The 20,727-nt window shown below is 54.0% G+C and overlaps 1 protein-coding gene across 1 annotated transcript; it reads left to right on the top strand.

The window, feature by feature from the left end:
* Nucleotides 1-2,723: 2,723 nt before the first annotated feature.
* On the top strand, nucleotides 2,724-15,249 carry ANGPTL4 (angiopoietin like 4). Its single transcript, XM_006125522.3, has 7 exons — nucleotides 2,724-3,766; nucleotides 4,554-4,664; nucleotides 5,179-5,311; nucleotides 10,843-10,956; nucleotides 11,045-11,140; nucleotides 11,406-11,681; nucleotides 13,098-15,249. Exons 1-7 carry the CDS (start codon nucleotides 3,299-3,301, stop codon nucleotides 13,277-13,279), a joined length of 1,380 nt encoding a protein of 459 aa, XP_006125584.2. The 5' UTR covers nucleotides 2,724-3,298; the 3' UTR covers nucleotides 13,280-15,249.
* Nucleotides 15,250-20,727: the final 5,478 nt, after the last annotated feature.

The following is a 20,727-nucleotide window of genomic DNA, read 5'->3' as shown; positions in this document are numbered from 1 at the left end:
TTAGGGCTCTGCCAAACTCACAGCCATGAAAAATGCATCATGGACCATTAAATCTCATGTGGCCCTGTGAAATCTGGCCCTTTGTGTGCTTTTAGCTGATGCTTTACAGATTTCCCAGGGGAGACCAGCAGTTCTCAAAAGTGAGTTGCAGGGGGGTCATAAGTAGGGATGTAAAAATGGTTAGAAAACACTAACCGTGTAACCGATTCTGTTGCATGGGTAAACGGGTTCTGCAGGCTCCCGGTGCTGTTGGCGCTACAGCTTCTTGACCCCTGGGCTACTGTGCCTCTGGCCTCACAGGGTTCCAGCATCTCCTGGCCCTGCCGGTGCTGCAGGAGTTTAACTATTAACTGGAACCAATAAGCATGAGCTTATCAGGTAACCAGTTAAGCTCTTACAAGGTAAGGTTATTTAGGGGCACTGCAATATTAGGATTGTACGCCTGTGCTGAGTGGCTGGACAGCACCAGCTCCTGGCTGGATGCCTAGCTCTGCAGACAGCACCCTACCAGCAGCAGTGCAGAAGTATGGTTGGCAACACCATCTCATGCCACACTTATGCCTGCGCTGTGGCCTTCCACGCTGGATGGCTGGAGAGTGGCGGCTGCTAGCTGAGGGCCCAGTGGCAGGTAGTGCCAGCCACTGGAGACCTCACAGGGGCTGGGGCAGGGCTCCTCTTCCCCGGACAGTGGGATGGGGAAAAACCTTGCTGGTGATCTCCTCCCCAGGGGCTGGAGGGGCAGGCCCCAGGACTCACCCTGGGCTGAACTCAACTCCAGGAGTAGCTGGATGTACGACAGTTTGAAACTCACAATTTCAGCCATGGTGGCTTAGTCATCTGTGAACGAATGGATAAGAAACCAGCCCTGGATTAGACAGCCAAGTCATCGCGCATAGGAGACCACAACATAGATGCAGAGACTCACAGCTGAGCAAAATAAAGAACTACATTCACCAATGCTCAGAGCCAGGAATTTCATTCCCTTCCCCTCCCCGACTCCTTTCTTATTTACATGTTGGATGTTGGCAGCAGACTTGGTGGCTCATTCCTTCCACTCCTCATCTCAACCAACAGCCCAACAGCCCCCCAAAGGAAAACCTAGGTGCATTCCAGTAAAGAATGGGGACTGGAACGGGAAACTGCTCTCTTGCACCCCATTCTTATCCACAGACCCAGCCCCTCCATTCTGTCTCTCTCCATCCCATTACCACCCACTGGCTGTGTCTAGACTGCATCCCTTTTCCATAAAAGGGATGCAAATTAGACACATCACAATTGCAAATGAAGCGGGGATTTAAATCCCCCCCGCTTCATTAGCATAAAAATGGCTGCCTCTTTTTTCCGGCTCAGAGCTTTGCTGGAAAAAAGCGCCAGTCTAGACGCAGATCTTTCAGAAAATAAAGCCTTTTCCGAAAGATCCCTTATCCTCGCTTCATTTGCAATTGCGATATGTCTAATTTGCATCCCTTTTACGGAAAAGGGATGCGGTCTAGACACAGCCACTCTGCTCTGAGGCATTTGTTTTGTGTTCTTTTCCTTCTGCTGTCTCCTTTCTTTTCCCATCTCCTCCTTTGTCCTGGCCCACCCCTCAGATCCTCCAAGTGTTCCGGGATCTGGAGAGATGGTTTCCAGGGCACCGAGTCAGATGGCAAGAACTGAGCAAGAATTAACCCAGCAAAAATTAGAAAGGTGTCCTCAAGCTGATGGCAAACTGCAGGGATAGGACACGTATTGGTGGCAGCGGTGTGTGTCTGCACATGCTAAACAAGCAGGAAGTAAGAGAAGCAGATGTGAGTGGCACTGGAGGAAGTGGACAGAGACAGAGTGTCTTTTGGGCACAGGACTCCTTGTAGAGTCAGACTGCAACCAAGGAAACTGCTGCTGTTGTTTGTTTCTACTGTGTGCAGGGAACTAGAACAGTGTTTCTCAACCAGTGGTACGAGTACCCATAGGGTTACTCTAGAGAAATCTGGGGGGGTATGCCAACACAACTGAAATTTGGAGAAAACTGAATTTTTGTATTAAGTTTTTACAGAGCTTTATTATTTTTGTACTTTTTACACCCAAAAATTTTATCGCCTGTCCAGCTACGATTAAGTTGTTTAAACAAATGTGTTGCAATGGTAGAAAAAAAATGTGTGTGTCTGAAAACTAGGTACTTATAATTTGTTTATTTAAAAAGGGGTACTTTATCAAAAAAAAGTTGAGAAACACTGAATTAGAACAGTGTAAACAAATAGGACCATGTGGAAGCAATGCCTGAGTCAGCAGTTTATCCTCTTGCCAAATAACCAGGCAATGCCTTCAACCCTGGCTGACTCAATGGGGTTCAAACCTTCTGAGCTGTCCCTCCCCACTTCCTGTGAATTACACTTTTTGGTGGCTCCCCTCACATAACCAGACAAAAATGGACAATACTGGCTCTTCCCCGCTCAGTGGCTCAGGGTGGGGCAAGGCACATGCGATGGTCTCTGGGGCAGCCATGGCCAGGCAGAGGGGCTTCTGGGAGTGGAAATTGGTGCGACCATGGTGGTTGACACTGAACAACAGGTTGGGTGACCCCCTGAAGTGAGCCAGGGTGGAGGTGCCTCCTCACCCAAGTCCCGGCTGCCAGATAATGCCACTGGCCCCCCAATATTCTTTCATCATCCCTAGGCGCCATGCCCCTCCCCGTTTGAAAACCTGGGCTGCCTCGGATTCAAGCTTGATTGATGAAGATAATTTATTTACACATATGCAAGGCTGGGGAAGGTGAGTGGGCCCCTGGCGGGCAGGGACATATGGGAACTCCGGTTGTCCCCCTCCCCCGCTCCTTTGGGCTTTGGAACACCCCCCGCGCCAGGCCGGGGACTCCCCCCGCGCCTCCTCCAGCTCCACAAGACAAACCCGACCCCGAGCTCCTGGGGCGCAGGGGACCCGGAGCTGTAACCTGTCAGGACAGGACAAGCCGGGGCTCCTGAGCCGGCGCAGTCCCGCTCGCCCTGTGCCCGGCTGGGCAGGAGGGGAAAGCGGAGCCGCTCCCACGGCACTCCCTCCCCATTATGCAAAGCAGCGCGGCGAGGTGCGCGGGAGGCTATAAAAGGGGAGGGACCACGGCCGGGCGCCCAAGCGAAGCTGCGCTCTCCAGCATCAGGGAGTCGCGCTGCGTTCCGCTGCCCCCAGCCAAGCCCCTGCGCCCTGCTGCGGCCCGGCTGCGCTGCGCTCCGCTCCGCTCCGCTCCCCGGCAGTTGGCCCCCTCGCTGCGCGCTGCACCGTCCGGGCCCGCTCCGCTGCGCTCCCGAGCACCGCGCCGGGCACCATGCGGCTGGCGGCGGCTCTGCTACTGTGCGCGGCGGCCTGGCTGGGGCCGGCGGGCGGCAAGGAGCGCAAGGCGCAGTTCGCCTCCTGGGATGAGGTGAACGTGATCGCGCACGGGCTGCTGCAGCTGGGCCACGGGCTCAAGGAGCATGTGGACAGAACCAAGGGGCAGCTGCGGGAGCTGGGCGGGCGGCTGGGCGCGCACAACGGCTCGCTGGGGCTGCTGCTGCGCCAGGCGCGCCAGGCGCAGGAGCAAGGCGCGCAGCTGCGCGCCGCTGTGCAGGAGCTGCAGGGCGCGGACCAGCAGCTCTTCAACCTGTCGGAGGCGCTGCGCCAGCGGCTGCTGCAGCTGGCCGGGAACAAGGCGGAGATCCGGGCCCGTCTGGAGCACCTCGAGGGCAAGATTCGGCAGGTGCTGCCGGGCCGGCCCTCGGAGAACCAGAGTCCCGCGGAGCTGAGCCCGCTGCAGGTGAATGCGTCCCCCTGTTCCGGGAAGGGGGTAATCCGTCCACCCCACCTTGCGAGCGCCCTGCCCCCGGTACGGGAAGGGGGATCTGTCCGTTCTCCCCTTGAACGCCCCCTTCCTCTGTGGCTTGCTGCCTTCCCTGGGAGGGGGCTTCCGGGAGTGCCGCGATGTGGGGCCCAGTCTCAGCCATGCTTCGCTCGCGCTAGGCATGCAACACAGCGGGGGGGCTGTGCCAAGACATGGGGGCTGCCCCAGGACGCTGGGCTGCGCTGTCAGCACAGGGCTGCCTGCTAGGGATGTTGCAGTTCCACTAATCCGCTAATGGAGTAGTGGATGGATTTTGCATGGCTACTGGATTAGTCAATAAGGCACTCGCTATTCCTGCTGCAGCTCTGCCTTCTAAACTAGTACTCTTACTACATTTAAACGGCTGAGGCACAGCAGTGGGACCCAGCGGGAGGGGGGACTGCTTCAGTTCCTGCTCACTCCTCTGCCTCCCTGCGGAGACAGTGCTGAAAACCGGCTTTTAAGCTGGCTCCATCCTGCACCAGCTCCTGCTTCCCCTCCCCACTTTTCTGCCTCTGATAGAGGCAGCAAGGGGGGGGGAGGCAACTAGTCATTTACATCCCTACATCCAGTGCACCATGTTGGTCAAGCCACCCCAATAGCCTCAGGCTCTGGGGCTGGGCAAAGGGGGCAGAGCTGGCTGAGCTGGGGGCCCAGCCCCCAGTGACCCTGGCCCGGCGCAGCATAGGGGTTCCCAGAGCTTATCTTTGCCTCTGCCTACTAGTCCCTGGTGACGGCACAGAACTTGCGGATCGAGGCACTGGCGCAGAAGCTCAAGCAGCAGCAATACAAGCTGGACAAGCAGAACCTGCAGATTAAAAGCCTGCAGAGCAAAGTGAGTCCCCCCCCCCCCCCCCCCCCGCGCTTCCCCAGCTTCCCTTAACACCAGTAGATGGCAATGCCCATCGGGCACAGACATGGCTCCTGGCCCACGCCCGGCGTGCAGGGCCTCTGCAGAGCCCAAGTCTGACCTAATAATTCCCACCTGGCCCATGGGCTTCATTGCTGCCCTAGGAAGGGAGAAGGAGTCATCCAGTTCGAAAGGGCTCTGAAAGCGATGGCCCCATTTGTGTGTATGGCCCAGAGGCTCAAAATTTTTATCCAGCCGTTCCCCCTTTGCAACAGGGGGATCAGAGAGACTGGGGGGTAACCCCAAGATGCTCTACCCCTGCCCCAGCCAGGTGTGTAGTTTGCAAACACACGACATAACGAGGCTGTTCAGAACCAGTCGCTCCTGCTCCAGCCAGTGCTGAGCTGTCAGTATCCCCAGTACAGACCAGCCTGCCTGTGGGTCACGGTAGAGGGGCTGCTCAGGAAGAGCTGCTAACACCTCCATGGGTTTGGCCTAGGTCAATCTCTTGATGCCACTGCACCTGAAGGACAACAAAACGCGGAGTCTGAAGTGGAGGATCAACCTGAAGAAAAGCATCAGCCTCTCCAACCAAAGCCAAAATGCCAGCGTGGGACCTGCCCAGCCACAAAGTGAGTATCTGTGAGTTGCCCACCCTTTAGCAGAGTCCTGTCGGCGGGTCCAGCTATGGGTCTGAACAAAAGGGTCCATTGTCCTAATTCCGCCTGTGAAATTGGCTGTTGGGAGCTGAGTGGAAGGGAGTGTAGGCAGGGTCTGGCCTCCGGGACCTCACCTTAGAGAGGATTTTGCAAGAGTCTTACAGCCTCCTGTGGTGCATGCCCATTGCAGATAGCTGCAGGCCACCCGCGAGAGGGCATGGCACTACATGGTTAAAGTGGGAGAATGAGGTTGGCAGGCTGGAGTTACAGCACGTGATCATTGGTTTCGTGCAGAGGAGTCTGGGGCTTGGAATGCAGCTGGTAGCTCTTCCCATAGCCTGTGTCCCTCAGTGTGGGGCTGGGTGAGGAACAGCAAATCAATGGGGAGCTGTAGGTCTCTCCTAGGCCTGCGTCACTGGTGTGTCAACACCTCCCCATCTAGCACCCCATGACCAGGGCAGTGCTGTGTCTGTGCCTGGAGAGCTGGACAATCCCCCTGGGGTGCATCCCCTTCCGTTGTCCCTGAGACCTTTGGTGCATCCTCCTTTGGACCGTACCAAAGAGCCTCACTCTTCCCATCAGAGGTCCATGGAAGCAGGCCCAGAGTGGGTGGCTTGGGCCGAGGCTGCTCCCCAGTTAGGAGCTCGGGGCGGATGGAGCCAGCTGTGGTGACTAGCTGGCTGCATAAAGGGTCCAACCCAAAGGGGAACAATCTGGAAGACAAGTGGGGTCCCTCCTGCTTTGTGTCAAGCAGAGGAGGCTCTCCAGAGAGGCTGCAGAAAGTGGTTTGCGAGCACATGGAGAGAAAGCTGCTGGTGCCCCTGCAAGAGCAAAACAAAGGTCGTGGGGCTGGGCAGGGAACAGAGGACAGGAGGGGAGTGCAGATGGGGAGAGACAGAAATAGTGTGAGAGATTCCTGCCAGCTTTTAGCTGACTTGCCAGCCATCAGCTGCTCTGGGTTCTTGGGGCATTACAAAGACAATGGTGAGCAAACTGGAGAGCTGTGCTCCTAAAAACCATTGCTCAGTCTCCCTCTGCCCTCGCCTCCACAGACTGGGCAGGGAGGGTGTCCCTGGCCTTTATTTGTCAGAGGCTGGGAATGGGCAACAGGAGAGGGATTGCTGGCATTGGCCACTGTCAGCAGCCAGGATCCTGGGCTAGATGGACCATTGCTCTGACCACGCCTGGCTGTTTGTATGAGGCCAATATCCCCCCCCCCCTTGATGCTGGTAGCAGAGATTGGTCAGCAACCCTCGGGGAGACAGAAACTTGGGTCTCTTCCCTGTGGAGCTGGCCACTTGGTTCCCCTTCTAGGCCAAACCTTAAGTTCTCCATTTGCCTAATCACCCCCGTCTTCAGGGAACCTTCTGGCAAAGGCTGGCCCCAGCATCCTCACTGCTGCCCTCCCAACAGCCAGTCCCTTGAAGGGCTCTGCTCAGAGCTGCTTCTGCTACCCTGGGGGTCGGGTGGACCATGAGGGCTCAGGCGGCTTCTTATGGGTCTTGCAGTGACATCCTGGGTACACCAGTTAGCCTCAGCCTGGCGCTTGGCCAGCTGTGTGAAAGGGGAAGGTTTGGAAGCCCCTCTGGAGCAAGCGGCTTAATGGCTTGCAGAAGGCGGATCGCGTCTTCAGGCCCTGCAGGCACTCGCTCCGGCAGCTCGCCAAGTAGGTGAAAGTTGAGCCTTAGTCTCCCAGCAGGGCTGGGATTCCAAACGAATGTGGCTGGGGTGGGCGGGGTGGGGAAAGTGAGTCGAGCTGTTCCTCAGGGGAGGGAAAGAGTCATTTGAACAACAGAGCCTGGAATGCAGCCCTGCGCTCAAGGAACCGTGTTTCCTCGCAGCGTGCTGGTGGTGACCTTCGCGTTCCATAAATAGGAGGCAGTCTGGGGTAATTCAGCTGGGCCTTGTTGTTAACGTTCCTCGATGGATTTAGTAAAATAAACAGGTTTGCTCTTTGTTTGCATCTGCGTAAGGGTGCCTGCCCTTTAGAGCTGCAACTGACCAGGCCGAAAAAACTTGAGTCAGGAAAACCTGAAGGGTCCTTCTAAAGTAAGATGAGTGGAGGTTCCGGGGCCAGTGGCACCTAACTGAGTTGGACTGTTGCTGCTGCTGCAGTCAGGGAACTGAATGAGGAGCTGAGTAATGTATGTGGCAAAGCCCAGCATGAAGGACTGTTTAACAGGAGCCGCTTGGGGATTCTTGGTCCCAGCAAACAGCCACCATCCTGCAGGTCAGAGGCTAGCATGAGCCTGCTTCCAGCCCCATGGCAAGCTCAAGTAATGGACAATGCTCAGATTCCCAGCCCCCGTCTGAATCTTCCCTCCAGGCCCAGGGGAGGGAGTTGGGGCAGGGCCCAGGATGGGGTGGTGAGTGTGTTAAGGGTGTTGGCTGGCTTGGTGCCATTTGTCATGGCCCTGACATGCTCACACGGCCCCTCAGGTACCTAGCTCCTGGTGCTTCTGGCTGGGCCTGTCTGGTCAGGACTCGGTGGGACTCAGACTTTTCCTAAAGCACAAATGGTGCAGCCCAAGGGGTGCCACTAGTTCAAGAGGCCAGCGCATGAATGACCCCTTGTTTTCATGCTAGCATCTGCAGGCTGGTGTGGGGCACCAGCAGTCACCACAGTCACCCTGCGGGACAGTGATTTCAGCTGCTAACCCACCACTCGCCTGTGCTCCCTGCATCTGGTTGCATGGTGGGGGGGAGGAGAGGAGAGAACAGGCTCAGAGCCAAGTAGGTGGAAGTTCAGACCCTTGCCAGAGCACAGCTGTTATGACAGTTTCGGGGGCAGCCCATGCTGGCTGGGGGAGGGGGCAGCCCCTGATTGGCTGGGAGGAAATTAGGTGAAAGTTGACAGTCAACTCTGGCTCTCCCTTCCCCCTGAGCAGCCTTTGCTTTGCTGTCTTGGGATGAACCCCTCCTCCCCCTGCACATTCCCAGCCTGGGCTCCCTTCCCCTCCTGCAGACTGGCCTGCTCACAGCCTGCTGATGTGAGCGCCTGCCTTTCCTGCCTGACTTCCATCCCGGCTGCCTCGCTGTGCCACTTGCCCTGGGGGGGGGCCCTTTTGTCTGCTGGCTGGGGCCACGTGGCGTGTGGCTGGCACTGAGTGCCCCGACTGCATGTCCCATTGGCCCTGCTGCCCAGAAACCAAAGTGAGAAGCCTTTGCAGTGCTCTGCGTAGCCTCCTTTCGGCTGATGTGTGCAAATTGAGGGTTGGGGGAGAATCAGCACCCCCAGATTTTGTGCAGGTCCCAAGGCTCCTGTGGTCTTGGCTGCAGGACCCATGCCCAGGGCTCTGCTCCCAGCCCTTTATGGGCCGAGGAGCCCCAGCTGCCACAGGACCTGTGCTTGAGGCTTTCTTCCTGGTCTTGCACATCCAAGGCTCTGCATGTGGGGTCCCTACTGCCACCAGCCCTGCATCCGAGGCTCTGCTCCCCTTCCCACATGCAGGAGCCCAACCATGGCCCCCTTAACCCTGTCCATTGTGCCTCCCCCTCCCCCGGCCCGAGCCACAGCTCTGCTGCTGTCTCATTTCTGGTGGGTGGTGGGACACCGACAGGACTAAGGGGAGAAGTGTGCGGACCACTGGCTTTAGCGCCCCCCACCATTAAAAATGTTCCAGCGCCACTGGGCAGAGCTAAGCAAATGGGTGAGGGTGGGGGAGAAGATCCTGGACACCTCACTCCTGTGGGGGGGAAGCAACAGAATCTTCTCACCCCCACCCCTGTGAGCTGGGAATGGAGGGGGGCCCCCACTTTCCACCCAGCCTGCACTGTTGGGGAAAGAGCTCCATCTTTTCCTGCCTGCCCAGAATAGCCCTTCCTGCTCGCCTGCCTCCCTCCTGCAGCAGTGGGGGGGAGTTTGCTGAGAGCGTGCCCCCTTCAGCCCCTCGCTTCCCTGAGCTCTCTGCACCAAGCCTGACAGCCCCAGTGTGGGCTGGAGACAGTGGTGGTGCCTCGGGGCCTAGGCCAGTGTCACCACGGTGCTGGCGGAGCAGCTTCCTGCTGCAACCCAATCTCCTGTGTGATCAGCGGCACGTACCCCCGCTCAGCTGCTCCGCCTGGGCCAGCCTGGCTGTCCCGCACTCTGCATTAAAACTCCACCTCCAGCCTCGCACGGGGCGGGTCGCGGTTGTGTCTTTGCGCTCCCCAGTGGAGGGCCCAGGCCTAGGAAGTGGGGGAAAGTTCATGTTTACTCCCAGCTCCCTGTGATTCCTCCTGAACTCCTGCTCATGGCAGCTGCACAAGAATCCCTGTGCAGTGAGACAAGCCCGAAGGAGGGGCTGCCTGGATTTCCCAGCAGCTCAGGGGGAACAGACAACATGTTTCAAAACAGAAAGCAAAGGGCCCTCTCCCAGCTTCCCCCGACCAGCCACGCTGGGAACAGGCCTTGCTTTGTCCAGGGGCGATGCCCGGAAAGGGCTCTTGCCACCTATTGCTGGCAGACAAAAAGCCGCTTGATTTTGCGCCTGTTTCCTTGGTGCTCTGCAAAGCTGGGTGAAGTCCCTCTGTGTCCTGACAGGTTCCTGTCCTTGTGCTGCAGGATTTAGAACAGGATTCTTCCTAGGCCTGGGGATTGTTCCCTGTGGACTTTCACCAGTTCTGTTGAAATGCTGCCTTGCTGGCAGTTACAGTAAAGCTGAGGCCAAAGTCCAGGCGCCTGGGGAAAGGATCAAAACACCCCTTCGCTTTACAGTGAAGTCTTGCTGGTGCCCTGCAGGGAATGGCCAGAACCTCCGGCCAGTGGCAGCCTGGTGGGGCAGCTCTCTGTTTGAGCTACTCCTGGCCTGTGGTGTGGGCAGGGGGAGTCCCAAAGAGTTAGGCCTGGGCCCCCTTTCCCAATCATTGCATTTGGGGGCATTGCTCTTATGAGGGGCTCTGGACAACAGGGTCCCCATATGCTGACGGCGCTCAGCTCTGCGTCTCTCATCTAATGTGAGGGAGATGGGGTTCGTGCAATAGTGGTGGTCCAGGAGTAAGTCAGGACAATATCCGCAACCATTGCCCTCTGCTGCGGGGAGAGGCATTACCCCCTCCCACCATCTGCCTGCATCATGTCCTGACTCTGCTTACCCAGAGTTAGTGTCTGGAAGCCGCCCAGGGCTGCAGCCTGGTTGCCCTTGCTCTGCACAGCTCATGTGATCCTCCTCACCAGCTCCTCCTCCAGGCTTTTGCTCTGGGCCCACGTCTCTGGTAGGATAGTAGCTGTCTGTTCTCCTGGATTAACTTCTGCACAAGGTGAGGCAGAAGCTGTGGGGCCTAGAGGGAGGTACTTTGGGAAACATTAGGGTTTGTTGTTACTTATATCTCCATCGTGCCTTTTGGGCACTAGTCACAGAGCAGGTGCGCTATAAGCTGTCTCTAGCGTTAGCGTTCAAAGCGCTGATCCAGCGGGGCTCGTTTGGACAAGGGCCTTGCCACTAGAACTGTGGTGCTAACGCACCTCTTCAGAGAGCAGCGTGCCAAGACAGCATCTTCTCAAGGCCCTCTTTGCTTCCTTGTAGAGCTCCCGCTGGGCTGCCAGCAGCTCTTCCTGGCCGGGCAGAGGAGCAGTGGTGTGTTTGAGATCCAACCCTTGGGGTCACAGCCTTTCCAAGTCTACTGTGACATGACTGCTGGTAAGTGAGGGGAGCACCATGGGCCCTTCTGAGGTCTGCAGAACTTAACAACAGACCTGAAAAAGTGAACAATCTCTTCCACCCACAGAAGGCGGCTGGACAGTCATCCAGAGGCGCCTGGATGGCTCTGTGGATTTCGACCAGCTTTGGGAAGCCTACAAGAATGGCTTTGGAGACCTCAGCGGTAAGCAGATGGTGGATGGCAAGCAAATTCCATCCCAATGCTGAGCCATTCCTGGAGGCAGAGCAAAGATCTCCAGCCAGCATGACACATGCTGGAGTGGTTGGGTCTGGCTGGCCTGACATGGGATTGAGGAAGTCCGCCAGAAAGGGGTGCACACACCCTGTGACTCCCTCTGGACACCAGAGACTCTGCATGCTAACATCTGCTTTGGATTGCCTAGTGCTTGTGTGTGATGTCAGCTAATGCAAAGCTCTTTGTGTTTCAGGTGACTTCTGGTTGGGCCTGGAGAAAATACATCACATAGTCCAAGAGGGAAGGTACCATCTTTTGATTGAGCTGCAAGACTGGGAAGGGAATTCTCATCTTATTCAGTTCCTCTTCAGCCTGACTGGGGAGAACACAGCCTACACACTCAGTCTCCTAGGGCCTCTCTCAGGAGAGCTGGAAAATGCCCTGGGGGACTTCAGACAGCTGCCCTTCTCCACACGGGATCAAGACAATGATCTCAAAGCTGACACCAACTGTGCCAAGCACCTGTCAGGTCAGTGCTAGCAAAGGCAGGGTGCTGTGTTCTTAAGCCCATTGGGGATTTCTCCCAATAGGGAAGCCGGTGACAGCCGTCTTCCTCCATCTGCCCCAGGCTGCTAAAAGCCCAGTCCTCCCTTTGCAGCAAAAGGCACCTTCCCCCCCCTTCTCTGAAAAAATGGCCTTTTGGGTATTTGGACTCCGATCTCTTCCTGATTCACCTTCCTCCTCCCTGGGATGGGACTGTGACTCCAGGGGTCAAGTGTGACACCTGATGATGTTCTCATAGTTCCAGGTTTTGTTACAAAGTCATAACTTGGCCTCACTGTGCCAGCGTGTTCCCTGAGACTCAAACCTTCCAGGCAAAGGAGGAGGCCAGAGGCATTCACCTGTGGCTGAAAGTTTGGCTTGTTTTAACTGTAACCAGAATACAAATGAAACGGCCAGCCCATATGAACCAGGCCCAGGGCATTTCCCACAAGGATAGCTGTGCTAGCAGTGCAAACACCTACACTGTCTGTAAGAGTCTGCTCCTTACTCTTGGGGCCGCTCCTGGCTCACAGCCATTCAGCTTTTGCACCCCATGTGGCCAGAGACGGCCCATATGGGCTCTTGGATGTGAGTGAAATGGTCTTGAGGCTACAGTGGTTGCCTGGGACATGGGGTGTCCATTCAAAGTGTGCATGGACTGTTTGTGCCCTCATCTGTCCTGGATGATGCTGGGCAAGCTGCTGCAATTCAGGCTATGTCTACACTACAGAGCTTCTCTGGGATACCTAAGGTTTCCTGGAAAAACTATGCCGTGTCCAGGGAATGTGTCTGCGCTTCCCTTTTTTGGAAGCGCAGACACGCTCTTTCGGAAGCCCTATAAACCTTGTTTCATGAGGAAGAAGGGCTCTTCCAAAAGAGGAGGTTTTTTCAAAATTTGGCATAGGGCAGACGGGCCAAATTTCGGAAAAGCCTTTTCCGAAAAAAGAATCGGAAAAAGGTACGCAAATTGCAGAGCGCAATTTGCGTACATTTTTCTGAAAAAGAAGTGCAGTGTAGACATAGCCTCAGCCTCTTTTCCTGGAGTGTCAAATGGCACAAAGAACCCGCTGTAGCATGTCGATGGGTCTGCCTGACCTCCGTAGGCCAGCCACAGGGCTACAGAAATAGTGGCCTTCATTTGGCCTTTCTGATGGCCATATAGCCTGGAAGTTGAGCTCGAATTCTTGACACACCAGAGACCCTCTGAAATCCCTGTCACATCCGGTCTTTTAGCCTTCCAAAGCCCTGAGGGTGGTGATGATGAGCAGGCTGTGCTCAAAGAGGAAGGGAGGATGCAGCAATAGCTCTGAATCTGGGGTGATTTTTCTTTTGTTACTATGGGACTTTCTAGTTGTGAAAATTCCCATTGGCTGAAATCTGCCTCTTCCCTCCCTCCTTCTAGGAGGCTGGTGGTTCAGCACTTGTGGCCACGCCAACCTCAATGGCAAGTACTTCCGCTCCATCCCCCGCCAGAGGCACGAGAGGAAACAGGGCATCTTCTGGAAGACGTGGAAAGGGAGATATTACCCACTGAAATCTACCACCCTGAAAATCCGGCCTGCAGACCTGGAGACAGAATCCTAACCCAGCTGCCACATGAAAGACTTGACGACTTTTGCTCCCTCAAAGGAGCCCAGATGTACATCTGTCACTTGATGTTTACAGAAACCAGAAATGCAGCCTCTGTGACAGTCCAGCAAGGAGTTTTCCCACACACTAGCAGCTCTGTAGCTGGCAGAGTCTAGCATGGAGCAATGCAGCAGCTGGCTCCTGCTGTACATACAGCCACTTCTGTTACTGGGGTCTAGTGGACACAAAGGATGGGAGCTCCCAGAATGGGGGGGGAGGAGAGGGGAGTAATGCTGAACAGGGAGAAGGGTCACTCTGGAGCACAAGCTCGGGGAGCAGTCACAGGCCATCTGTGCTGCTGCCCTAGTCAATGGTGTCCAAAGCTTTCTGTCCATCTTTGTTGATCAGTTAACTCTGCTGATAAGAGCATGTGTGGTTCCAGCGCTGATGCTGGGAAAAGGGGAAGTGTATGGGGTGCTTTTCCATCATAGTTACAACAGCTGTACTCGGGGGCCCATGTCTCCTTCCCCTCCTCTCCCTGGGATTCCCACCAGGAGGAAGCTCACAAAGCTCCCATGAGCTGGGAGGCTGCTGCCACGGTCAGCTTTATCTTCTAGGATAGCTCCCTGTTAGGTCTGAGGCTTGGCCAAACCACCATCCCATACCCTCCAGAACAGCTGACTTAGAGACCTCCTTTCCTGACCCATCTCCAGCCATGGCTGGTCAGTTGCTCAGTAGCAGCAAGAAGGAGGCAGCAAACGCAACTCCTCTCTGACCCCTTGTTTCTTCTGACCCCTGCCTAGCTGTCCCTGTCCCCTTCTCCTCAGGTCCCTAGACATCAGTGGACTGTGTCCTCCCCGGGGAAGGTTCTGGGGGTCCCTTGAGGAATGAGGACTGAGGTCCATCCAGCTCTGTTCACCCTCAAAGATCACATGCAATGCCTCCTTCCTGGCCTCCCTGCCTAGGAAGAACAGGTTCCTCCTCAGGATTCTACCCAGTAGTTCATCGCCTGTGTGACCAGGAAGCCAGACTGGATCCTAGACGTCCAGGTGGGCTCTGTGAATCCTGAAGGGGCCTAGTAGTGGTGCTCAATCAGCTAGAACTGCCTCTAGAATGATATGAGGCACAGCCCTGCCTCTCTGCCCTTGAGCAAGAGTTGTGCTGCTCCTTCATCTTCTCCGGAAGGGTTTGTTTTTCCTTGAAAGATTCCAGAATTCCAGTGGGGAGAAAGCTCTGTCTCCTGGCTGTGGCCTGACGTTGAAACAATGGTCTGAAGGGGGGAACTCTCCTGTACCTCACCTAAGATGCTGCCCCTATATATTGCACAGATGAGTCTAACCTCTTCAGAGACTGGACTTGGGGATTTCCCAGAGTCTTAAAAGACGGGTGCAGGTGTGCTGGAGGAGGGGCGGGGAGGAGGGAATGTGTGCCTCAGTTGTATTTCTTCACACAGTGCAGAGTTAGCCTGTGGAATTTCTTGCCAGAGGATGTTGTGAAGACCGGGATGTTAACAGGGTTCAAAAAATAGCTAGATAAATTCATAGAGGCTAGGTTCATCAATGGCTATTAGCCAGGATGGGCAGGAATGGTGTCCCTAGCCTCTGTTTGTCAGAGGCTGGGAATGGGTAATAGAGGACTTAGGGATGATTCCCCATTCTGTTCATTCCCTCTGGGACACCTGGCATTGGCCTCTGTCGGAAGACTGGACACTGGGCTAGATGGACCTTTGGTCTGACCCAGTATGGCCCTTCTTATGTAAGGTGGTGATCACTGAAAAACTGTTACAGGCCAAGGTTCCCTCTTGGGTGTTCCCAAGTATCCTGCCCTATTAGTCATATTGACTGACTTGCTAGAGTTCTTAGCTGCTGAATACTGTAAATAGTTATTTGTAGAATGCTAGAGCTTTTTAATGAAGTGACTGTTTAATTTGTTTCAGTATTTAAATGTAATGTGGTATAATTTATAAATGTTGGGTTTGGAAAAGATCATCCGTAGTTTGTGTATTTTCAGCGCTAATGTTTTTTTACTAAAATCTGACTTTCTGCAGATGTTGTCTTTTTAATAAAACCCCTCACCAACCCTACAAACATTGTATGTGTGTGGTTCAAGTTGTCAGATGACTGTTAATGAGGAAGTGGGGGAGTGGGTGGGCAGCAGGTGCGCTGTTGGTCCCAACTATGCTAGGTCAGTTCTGGTGCTTGCATGTTAAAGACAAAACTGGGGAGGGCTCAGAGTTACAAGGATGACTGGAAAACAGGTTCTACACTAAGTGAAACTAATGAAGCTTGATCTGTTTAGCTGATTGGCACTTGACGTTCTCTTCAGTGTTACTTCTGGGGGCATTCGGCACCAAACATTTAAAACTCTGCCCACAATTCCTCAAGTTGTATTTGTCCATAAATAAATGTGGAGGCTCCAGCATGGCAGAGGGAGCAATACATGGACTCTGAGGCTGCACTTGACCCTGACAGCACAAGGCCGGAGCCTGGGGCCATGCCCCTCTCTGTGCCCCACGTGTGAGGGGAGAGGGAAGAATCCAGGTGTGGAATGAGGATTCTCTGTGGGACAAGTCGGGTGCAGGCAGCTGTGTGTGGGGGTGGGGATGGTGGCTAGGGTGGAGGGATCTAGATGCGCAGAGGTTCATTGGGTGGGTTCCAGGTCTTGACGGTTGCTGGGGCTCAGTAGAGGGGTCTAGGTGCTGGGGGAGTGGGGCTTGGAGGGGTCTGGGTGCAATCAGTTTGGAGTCAATAGCAGGAGGGTGTAGATGTGGGGCTCAAGCAGAGGGCCAAGGGAGACGAATTCTGCCCGTTCACAGTTGGTCCTGTCTAATTGAGCCTACTTGCCCCAACCTGGTGCACCTGGCACAAAGGGTTGTGGCCCTAGGGTGTTTCTGGGGCAGGGCTAGGCCTTCTGCTGTCAAGGTGCAGCCTCACTTCTGAGTCCATGTCCTGGGGGGGGGCTGCTGCACAGTGACCTTCCACCTTCGTGCAGCCAGCATCCTGTGCTCCCCCTGCTATGCTGGAACCTCCACATTTATTTATTGACAAAGCCTGCAGAATTTTTTATTTTTTGGCGGAGAATGCCCTTTGGAGTGTCCAAGCCATGTGACGTGCCTCAGCAATGCCCTCTCATGTTCTGAAATAATACCTTGGGTAGATACTGGGGGAAAACAAGGTATTAGAGTCATTCCAAACTAACTGGCTGTGTCTAGACTGGCCAGTTTTTCCAGAAAATCAGCCGCTTTTCTGGAAAAACTTGCCAGCTGTCCACACTGGCCACTTGAATTTCCGCAAAAGCACTGACTTCCTACTGTAAGAAATCAGTGCTTCTTGTGGAAATACTATTCTGCTCTTGTTCAGGCAAAAGTCCTTTTTGCGCAAAGCTTTTGCACAAAAGGGCCAATGTAGACAGCTCAGATTTGTTTTCTGCAAAAAAGCCCCGATCGCGAAAATGGTGTTCGGGGCTTTTTTGCGGAAAAGTGAATCTAGATTGGCATGGACGCTTTTCTGCAAAAAGTGCTTTTGCGGAAAAGCGTCCATGCCAATCTAGATGCTCTGTTCCGAAAATGCTTTTAACGGACAACTTCTCCGTTAAAAGCGTTTCCAGAAAATCATGCCAATCTAGACGCAGCCACTTAGTCCTGGGAAGTTTTAAGATGTCAGGGCCACATGCTTTCTACTGTGCGCAATGTTGATTGAAGTAAAATGCTTATACATACAAAGAACAGTGAAATGGCTGCACCCTCATCTGTTCATGTTTGGATTTCTTTCTATAATGGTTGGAATACACGTTCTAGCTTTACTCTCCACTGATACTCAACCTTTATTTCCTGCACCAACCTTTATTTCCTCATAGTGTGAGCTACTGTCTGGCATGGTGGGCCTAATGTGCAGAAATTTGCTCTTGGCATGACCACAGTCAAAAGAGCAAAGGCAGCAGACAGTCCAGCCTTCCACAACAATCTCTAGCTATGGGAAGGTTGAAAGCCAGCTGAAGAAGCTGCTACCTGCCCAGCAAGCATGATTCTGGGATGTATTAACAGGAGTGTTGTGAGCAAGACATGAAGTTATTTTTCCCCTGTACTCTGTGCTGATTAGACCTCAGCTGGACTATTGTGTCCTATTCTGGTCACCACTTCAGAAAAAAATTGGAGAAGGTCCAGAGAAGAGCAACAAAAATGATTAAAGGTCTAGAAAACATGACCTATGAAGGAAGACTGAAAACTGGGGTGTTTATTCTGGAAAAGAGAAGACTCTGAAGGGGTCATGACAGCAGCTTTCAAGTACCTAAAAGGGTGTCACAAAGAAGAGGGAGAATAATGTTTTCAAGAAGCAATGGATTTAAATTGCAGCAAGGAGGTTTAGGTTGGACCAGGGATGTTAAATTTAGGTTAATAGGATAATCAAATAGTCAATGCAAATTGCATTGACTATTTGATTAGTTGATAAGGGTGCCTTCTCTTTTGCTGGCCCTGTGCTCTCCATGGCGTTTCAAAGCGGCAGCACTGCATGGAGCCCGGGGTCCCCAACTGACCCCACCTCCATGTGGCGTTGCCGTTTTGAAACCCCATTGGGAGCCCGGAATCGGGCTCCATGCAGCGTTTCAAAGCAGTACCATCACATGGAGCTCAGGGTCTGGCCCTGGGCTCCACGCAGCCCTGCCGTTTTGAAGCATCTCGTCCTCTTCCCCTGCCCTTGCTGCCTCTTTTGTATAGAGGCAGCAATGGGAGAGAGGGGGAGAGCGAGTAGTCAACTATTCATTCACATCCCTAGGTTGGATGTTAGGAAAAGCTTCCTGCCTCTCAGGGTGGTTAAGTTGGAGGTTGTGGAATCTTCATGACAAGTTATTTAGAGTAAGTTAGACCAACACCTGTCAGGAATGATCTAGATGGTGCTTGGCCCTGGACTGGACTCCCTTCCAGTTCTAGTGCTCTGTGATTCTAGCCTCGTTCTCACTTATTCCTTGGGCCTGATCTACCTTATGGTGCCATTCCACTTCCCACTGGGAGGGATGAGGCCCACAGGCAGAGATGGTTCACAAAGCAGGAGTGTTACTGGGCTTCCCAGACAGGTGATAAGCTTTCTCTGAGAGAGACCCCTATTTTGCTATACATTGATGAGGAACGGGAGGTACTTAATGGGACGTCCCTAGGAATCGCCCCTCCTCTGTTTTCCAGTGGGTTCTTTGAATTCTGATTTTTGTCAAGTCCAACTGAAAGGGGAGAGCTCCCTCTGGTGAGGAGAGCGAGGACACTGCATGCAGTGCTACTCAGGAAACGGCAGGTTCTGACATTCCTGTTCTGCAGTGGTTGGGAAATGCCCAGGTCCTGGACCAGCACCAAGTTCCTGGTTGTAGTAACACCTGGTATCTGATGCTGTGTCCTGTTGACAAGTAATGAAAAGTGCCTACATGGCAGCTTCCACCCCCAGGCTGCAGCACAAGAGGGTCCTGGTTATTTGTGCAGCACAAGAGGGTCCTGGATCCTGGAGCGCAGCTTCCTGGGAGGGCACAAAGCTCCAAGTGTTGCTGGAAATAGCTGCCTTTTTTCTCACCCATCCTGCTTGTGAACAGACTCTTGCTCCCTTGGGATAGGTGCCTGGCCTTGGCTGCAGAGTGGTAGCTATGTCTAAACCCCACACGCATTGTAAAGGGGTAACAGAATCCTGGCTCAGCTTTAGAATGAGCAATAGTGTGTCTCTGAAAACTAGTTCTCCAGGCACCTGCCCAAGTTGGCCTGGAGCCAGCGGCCAGAGACTGATCCAGGGTGACACAGGCTTGGCATGTGCCAGACCACAGCTGGATCAGTGCTGGTGCCACGCTGCAGAGCAGCAATGCTGCTGGGTTGGTAGCCATGCACTCAGTGGACTGGCAGTGGCATGAAATTGATGAGCTCTCTTAACCTGCTATTCAATTGGCAAGATTTGACCTAGCCCCAACAGCCTCTGGCTGGGAAATGGGGTTTGCTTAGTTATATACCACACACTAGCTTCCTGCCAGTACGATGCAAATACCCCATGCAGGCAGTCAGGCGCTTGGACTGACTTTTACAGCCACAATAACCTCTTTGGCAAGAAGCATAGGACCATGCTAGAGCCTAGAGAAATAGTCACAAACAAAACAACACAACTCTTGAGCCAGAGAAATGATGCTGGAGTCTCCACACAGAGGTGAACAGGTTTTGTTCAAATGTGACACTAAACCCACTAAACCAGTGCAACGTGGTACGTGGATACTCTCATCCTGTTAGCTGTAGCTAAACCAGAACAAGCCAGGGTTAACCCACAGTAACGCTCTGCACCTGCTTCACTAGGCCCCACGACACTCATGCATCTGTGAAAAAAAGGGGGGGGGGCAAACTTTTTTTGCTGGGTGTGGCAAAAAACCTAGAGCCAGCCCTGCCAGGATTCAAGTTCCTGGTAAGGCACTAGAGCTTCCCCATCTCTGCTGCATGCCCTGGGCCTTCCCGCATGATCTTTGCTTACTCTTCAGGATCTGGCCATTCCCACCAAGGCCCATTTCCTGACATGCCCACTGGCCTCTTGCTCTGCAGGCTCAAAGGCCTCTGCCATTCCAATGCAGCCATGCTGTGTGCCCACTGAACTGTTGGTCAAATATCAGGCTGGATGAGAGCGGGCAGGTCAATGAGGCGAGCTGTGTCTCTGAATAATAGCAGGGACAGGCTGCCAGGCACCCCAAAGGACAGGCAGGCAGGCTGGCTCAGTAATATGACCAGTACATTGGGTGACAGTGCCAAGAGGATTGCTGTGATCCAACCCATCACATCAGGCTCCAGCATTATAAACGCATCTGCCATGGCTGTTGCTTTGGACTAGACAGTCTACATAGTGCGGTGATCTCTTCACACAGCAACATCATCCCAAACATCACTACTGTGAGTGGGCCCTCTTATGCACTGCTGGGGCTGCTGTGTCTAATACAGCATTACTCTAGCAGCTTTGGGCAGTGCCAAATACAAGGTAGAAGAGCGACTCAAGGCAGCTTCATCACTGCCACATTCATGCCAAAGAAGCTTTGGTGGGAATCATAGTGGGCCACAAAATCTCTATGGAATAGGGATGTAAAGTTCAATTAATTGGCTAATCGAATAGTTTAGCCATGGCTCCCTCCACCTTAGTCCCCAGCTGACCCCGGGCTCCATGCAGAGATTCAAAGCAGCAGACCCCGGGCTCCACACAGCACTGCCACTTTGAAACGCTGCATGCAGCCCGGGCCAGCTGGGGACTCCCAGCTGGTCCCAGGCTCCACGCAGCGCTGCCACTTTGAAGCTCCCCTACACTCCTCCCCCTTTGCTGCTTCTTTCTGACAGAGGCAGCAAGGGGGAGGAAGCGACTAGTTGACTAGCATGTTGACTATGTAGAAACCATTTAATATTTAGCTAGAAGCCATTCGGTATAACAAAAGCCATTTCAGTTTCTTGTGTCTGCGCGTATACTAGAGGGAGT

This window comes from Pelodiscus sinensis, chromosome 32 (genome assembly GCF_052426305.1).
Source record: "Pelodiscus sinensis isolate ZL-2025 chromosome 32, ASM5242630v1, whole genome shotgun sequence".
Classification (NCBI taxonomy): Eukaryota; Metazoa; Chordata; order Testudines; family Trionychidae; genus Pelodiscus; species Pelodiscus sinensis.
The sequence above is the reverse complement of the archived record's forward strand: the minus strand, read 5'-3'. Positions and strand labels throughout refer to the sequence as shown.

Coding starts and splice junctions, on each gene's coding strand:
- ANGPTL4 (XM_006125522.3), top strand. CDS start 3,299: ATGCGGCTGGCGGCGGCTCTGCTACTGTGCGCGGCGGCCTGGCTGGGG. Junction 5,312..10,842: donor GGGACCTGCCCAGCCACAAA/GTGAGTATCTGT, acceptor GCTTCCTTGTAG/AGCTCCCGCTGGGCTGCCAG. Junction 11,682..13,097: donor CTGTGCCAAGCACCTGTCAG/GTCAGTGCTAGC, acceptor CCCTCCTTCTAG/GAGGCTGGTGGTTCAGCACT.